The sequence below is a fragment of the Perognathus longimembris genome, chromosome 1 (assembly GCF_023159225.1).
Source record: "Perognathus longimembris pacificus isolate PPM17 chromosome 1, ASM2315922v1, whole genome shotgun sequence".
Taxonomy (NCBI): domain Eukaryota; kingdom Metazoa; phylum Chordata; class Mammalia; order Rodentia; family Heteromyidae; genus Perognathus; species Perognathus longimembris.
The window spans coordinates 46656877-46662811 of NC_063161.1; the positions used below are offsets into that span (position 1 = coordinate 46656877).

The window sequence follows — 5935 nt, forward strand, 5'->3', positions numbered from 1 at the left end:
CACTTATCCATAGATGGAGAAGTGTACAATTTCTCCAAAAGTAAAGCATCAAATACTGACACAGAGAAGAAAACAATAGTACACTTGGATCTGAGCAATTTCACTGCTGCTCTGCTATGAGATTATATAATTGTAAGTACATATTTTATTTCTTCATGTTTCTTTGTGTGTGTGTGTGTTTGATTTGGTTTAATTCACAATTAACTTTTCAAAGCAGGTTCATGGACTATCAGTTAAACATTACTGTTTGGAGATGATTTATGCTAAATGCATCTACTATATTTACTAACTTAAAAATAAATTTCCAGTATTTATGATGACAGCTATAGATACCATTCATGTTAAGTACGTTTTTGACGATTCTCTCTTATAACATCACAGAATGAGTGGACATTTTAGTAATAATACAGACACATTATAATTCTACATCAGAGACAACATATGCATATTAAAATTCTATATACTTTGATAAGATAAAAATATAGCTATGTATATTGATCTTTAGATTATTTTTCTGTAAAAGTAGAATCACATTTCCATAATACTTTCAACATATCTTCATTAAAACTTTGTTTACAGTCCCAGTTTCAGCGCAACTTGATTTCCTGCTCATCCACCTCTTCTAGCTTAGAAAAAGATTGCCATCATGGTTATTTGTCTTGTATTTAGTGATGAATGGGTGACTTCCAAAAGAAAGGTAGCGCGCAAAGGCTGCGGGTACACTGCACTGCCAATAAATAACATTAATTTGAAATAAAAGTGGTTGTTAGTTCAGCACCAGTCAGTGAGAAAGCAGTAGCTCAGAGGTGCATGGCCCCAGCTGGGTGTCCCTCAGCGATGCAGAGGGCTTTTCAGTGAGGGACAGGCGCCCGCTTCGCCCTCCAGCCTGGGCCCCCCGTCTGTCAACCCCTGCTCTTCCCTGCTCTTGTCTTATTTTCATCTCCACACTGACAGCCAGGGAAGCGTGCCGGTCTGCAGACACGCAGTCAGGTGTGCACACAGCCCTGGCGGCACACCTGCACTCTGTCCTTGTGCCCTTACACCCCGCAGGGCACTGGCCTTACACCCTGACCCACCAGCTGGCTCTGGGCTCCACCCCACCCCCGACCTCCAGGAAGTGCTGCTTCCAGCCACACACCCCTTCCCGCTCCACACACCGGCCATGGGGGGCCACACACACACACACACACACACACACACACACTCACACACACACACGCCAGCCACGGTGGCCAGACACCCCCCCCTCCCACACCCACACGCCAACCACGGTGCCAGCTGGCAGGATCAGGCCCCCCTGACCAGGTTGCGCACTGCTTCATGTTTCTTATTGGATAATAATTGTATATACTAGATCATTTAGATTTGGCTATAAGAATGTTGTATAGGGGGGCTGGGAATATGGCCTAGTGGCAAGAGTGCTGCCTCCTACACATGAAGCTCTGGGTTCGATTCCCCAGCACCACATATATGGAAAACGGCCAGAAGGGGCGCTGTGGCTCAGGTGGCAGAGTGCTAGCCTTGAGCGGGAAGAAGCCAGGGAAGGTGCTCAGGCCCTGAGTCCAAGACCCAGGACTGGCCAAAAAAAAAAAAAAAAAAGAATGTTGTATAGGAAGTGATAATTTGCTATTTAATTCAGAAAATAAACTTCAAATTTTTAAAATATTCCAAAATACTGACTTTGCTTCTTTAGGAGTATATGAATATTACATTGGTGGTTATGATTAGTTTATTAAAATATTAATTCTTTATATATGGAAAAATGATACTATCATCTTTAAAATAACTTCAAAACACATTTGAAAAGGTATATTTCAGAAAATAAGTACATGATAATTTAGAATTTTAGCAATAAAGTAATATTAATCTAGTTTTTCTTCATATAACAGATTTTTTTTAAAGTAAAATATATTTGGTAGGCATATTTTTCTTGTATTCATGCATTTATTAGTGCCATCAAATAATTAAAGTAGCTAGTTATGTAAGGTTGGTAACAGGCACATTTTTGTAGTGAATATGTATTTTCTAAACTCACTATACCTTCATCACTGATTGTTTGCTTCATTACAGGCTTTACATGTTTCCTAATCAAGCAGATAAGAAAAAGATAAAATTTTATCCTGTTCTAAGTAAATGTTTCTCCTTTTGATTTTTAGACTTGACATACAGCAACACTAAGAAATGAAAAATCAAACATCTGTGAAGGAATTCATCCTTCTGGGATTAACTAATGACCCAACACTAAATATTTTGATTTTTCTGTTTCTATTTCTTGCTTATATGCTGAGTGTTACAGGAAATCTGACGATTATAACCCTCACACTGATAGACTCACGCCTCAAAACACCCATGTACTTCTTCCTTAGGAACTTCGCTTTCCTGGAGATCTCGTTCACAACAGTTTGTATTCCTAGATTCCTAGTCAGCATTATCACTGAGGATTTGACCATTTCCTATAACTCTTGTATGGCCCAGGTGTTTTTCTTATTACTCCTTGGTTCAACTGAATTCTTCCTTCTGACAGCTATGTCCTATGATCGTTATGTAGCCATCTGCAAACCCTTGCACTACACAACAATAATGAGCAGCAAGGTCTGCTTCCAGCTTGTAATTAGCTGCTGGCTGGCTGGGTTTCTCATTATCTTCCCACCAGTCATCATGGGGCTTCAGCTGGATTTCTGTGACTCCAACGTCATTGACCACTTCACCTGTGACTCCTCTCCTATGTTGCTGATTGCCTGTACAGATACAACCTTCCTGGAACTGTTGGCATTTTTCCTGGCAGTATTCACCCTCATGATGACCTTAATACTAGTGGTCCTTTCCTATGCATTCATCTTGAGGACAATTCTGAGAATCCCTTCTGCTGAGCAGAGGAAAAAGGCCTTTTCCACCTGTTCCTCACACATGATCGTGGTCTCCATTTCTTATGGTAGCTGTATTTTCATGTATGTGAAAACTTCAGCAAAGGAAGGAGTGGCTTTGAGCAAGGGGATAGCAGTGCTCAATACCTCTGTTGCTCCAATGCTAAATCCTTTCATTTACTCCCTGAGGAATCAGCAGGTAAAGCAATCCTTTCAGAATATGGTCAAGAAAATGTTGGCCAAATAAATTTTAGGGGTAACAAAATTCATTTCCTTCAGCTTAAATGGGATCCTGTATGTAATGAAATATTGGCAGTGTTTACTTGATCTGTAATTTATGTTTATCTTCCTACTGCTAAAAGCTTGAGTCTAGATGTAGGCCCACAAATTTGTTAAAAGCATCTCTATTATCTCTTTTGTTACTCTAAGCCATTTACTTTGCTGGCACCTTGGAACCTAGGAAAAAGAAGACTGTTTAATAACAATGACATGAAAGTACCTCTGAAGAATAATAAATCCTTGTGGAACAAGCAACTTTTTTATTTATTTATTTATTTATTTATTTATTTATTTATTTATTTATTTATTTATTTATTTATTTATTGGTGGGTTCCTTTTGCTGGACTTCAATTCAGGCCCTGAGTGCTGTCCCTAAGCTTCTTTTGCTCAAGGCTATAGCACTGTACCATTTGATCCAGAGCACTACTTCAGGCATTTTCTGAGTAGTTTACTGGAGATAAGAGTCTCAAGGACTTTTCTGGCCAGGCTTGATTCACACTGCCACCCTCAGATCTCAGTCTCCTGAGTAGCTGGGATTATAGGCGTGAGCCACCAATGCCTGGCTTTAAACAAGTAGGACATTTCCCTGTCCTATGTAGGACAGTTAGCTGTAATGACAAGTCTCACCTTAAAACAAGAGTACTCATCTTGTGGGAACCCAAATACTCTCCTGAAATGAAAAAATCTTTCACACCTTCTCTAATCCCAGTGAAACAGATCTGAGACAATGACCAGAGAAATGGCCATAAATACCATAAACACCTGTCTCCTACTGCTCCTGTTTCTTGGCTACTTAAATCTCATATCTATATCCAATGATGGCTGATGATGAACTGCAGTGCTGTATTTCTGTAGCTGCACATATCATGTAATAATTTTTTCCATCTTCCTTGTACAGTGTCTCTTTATTTGGCATATGATGTTTTGGCTGGGACCCTAAAATTGCAGTTTCACATTCACTGCTTTCTTGAACTCCCTTTGTCTGAATGTTTTTTTTTCATGCTGACCATGTTGACCTCATTGAAAATGAATACATTTTTTAAATGTATATTCCCTAGAATTTGTGGCTGTGAGTGATGGATGTTATGAAAATGAGAATGTAATTTTTCGAGAATGCCAGAATTTAGTAGTAATAATAATAATCTATTAAGAACTCTCCCTTTGAGTAGTAAGCACAATTGATTAAGATTTTTCATCAAGTCATTCTGAAGTTCTTTTTTTCCAGTGCACGAGCACAGATAACCTGTGAGGCAATACCTCCCAACTCTGCCATGTTCTGTTCTCTTTGCATCTCCATGGCTTGTTATAAAAACATATCGGCCTACAGAACTGGGAACGTAGGTATTTTATCTCTGTTGTGGATTCTTTGTGAATACTTTGTTATTGGAATGTATGCCACTTCATCCCCTATTTGGCTTTATCCTGTATTTTGGCCAGTAAACACCTCACCAGGAAGCATCAATAGTGAACTAAAACTGATTGCTTCATTATCAATTCCTCTCTTCAACTGGCAAATTATGAGCTTTGGGCTTTATCTGTGGCTTCTTTGGGAGGAACCTAGCTTGCCTTATTTCTTTAGAGCTAACACCCTTGAGTTTTCTGTTTCCTTCAGTTTAAACACATGTGTGTTATATTCCCAGGAATTCTTGAAATTTCTGGTATAGTGATATTATCCTAAATTATTTTCCATGGTTTCCTTTATTTTTTATTTGTATGATTTCATTCTATTTTAATGGCATTTTCAGAGGGTATGGACATCAGAATGTTTACAATATCCATAATTTGATATAAGCTTTTCCTCTCTGAGGTTGATTATTATCTCCAACTAAGGTCTTAGAATAAAAGTGTGCTTAGGACTCATCTTTGCTTCTTTACTATCTTCTTTCTCAACATTCAATGCAGGAACACTTAACATTACTTCATCACAACACTTTTCTTTGAAATTCACTCAGATTCTCATCTACAACTACTGCCTAAAAGCCACTCACTCCAGCTCCATGAGATTAGTGAAAAAGAAGTGAGCCTCCATACCAATCCCTCAAGGAAATTCCAAACTGGGGAAAATACACAGTTAAAAGTGCATGGTTGGGGTTAGGGATATGGCCTAGTGGCAAGAGTGCTTGCCTCATATACATGAGGCCCTGGGTTCAATTCCCCAGCGCCACATATACAAAAAACAGCCAGAAGTGGCTCTGTGGCTCAAGTGGCAGAGTGCTAGCCTTGAGCAAAAAGAAGCCAGAGACAGTGCTCAGGCCATGAATCCAAGCCCTAGGACTGGCAAAACAACAACAACAACAACAACAACAACAAAACAAAAAGTTCATGGTTGGGCTGGAAATGTGGTTTAGCAGTAGAGGGCTTGCCTAGCATGCATGAAGCCCTGGGTTGATTCCTCAGTACCACACAAACAGAAAAAGCCAGAAGAGGCACTATGGCTCAAGAGGTAGAGTGCTAGCCTTAAGCAAAAAGAATCCAGGGACAGTGCTCAGGCCCCGAGTCCAAGCCGCACGACTGGCAACAAAAGAAAAGAAAAAAGAGCCATTCAGTATCTGAAGAACAAGTTTTGTGTTGGTTCCTTAGGACCAGAAAACCACACCAGGAGTTCAGGGTGCTGTAACTACACCTCTCTCAGTGTTTTGGAAATGAGGAAGGGAATAAATATGAATGCTCACAACAGTATTAGAGTTGTTTACTAAACTTTACCTCCTTTTTCCTCACTAACCACTCTGTTGCTGTTCCTTATTAGATACCAGAATCTATGAAAATGATTATCTCAGATCTGTACTTCCTGG

General features: G+C 39.5%; 1 protein-coding gene across 1 annotated transcript; it reads left to right on the top strand.

Annotated features, from left to right (window-relative positions):
• The first annotated feature begins 2181 nt into the window (after window positions 1-2181).
• Window positions 2182-3111, top strand: LOC125348380 (olfactory receptor 6C76-like). Its single transcript, XM_048341578.1, has one exon. It carries the CDS (start codon window positions 2182-2184, stop codon window positions 3109-3111), a length of 930 nt encoding a protein of 309 aa, XP_048197535.1.
• Window positions 3112-5935: the final 2824 nt, after the last annotated feature.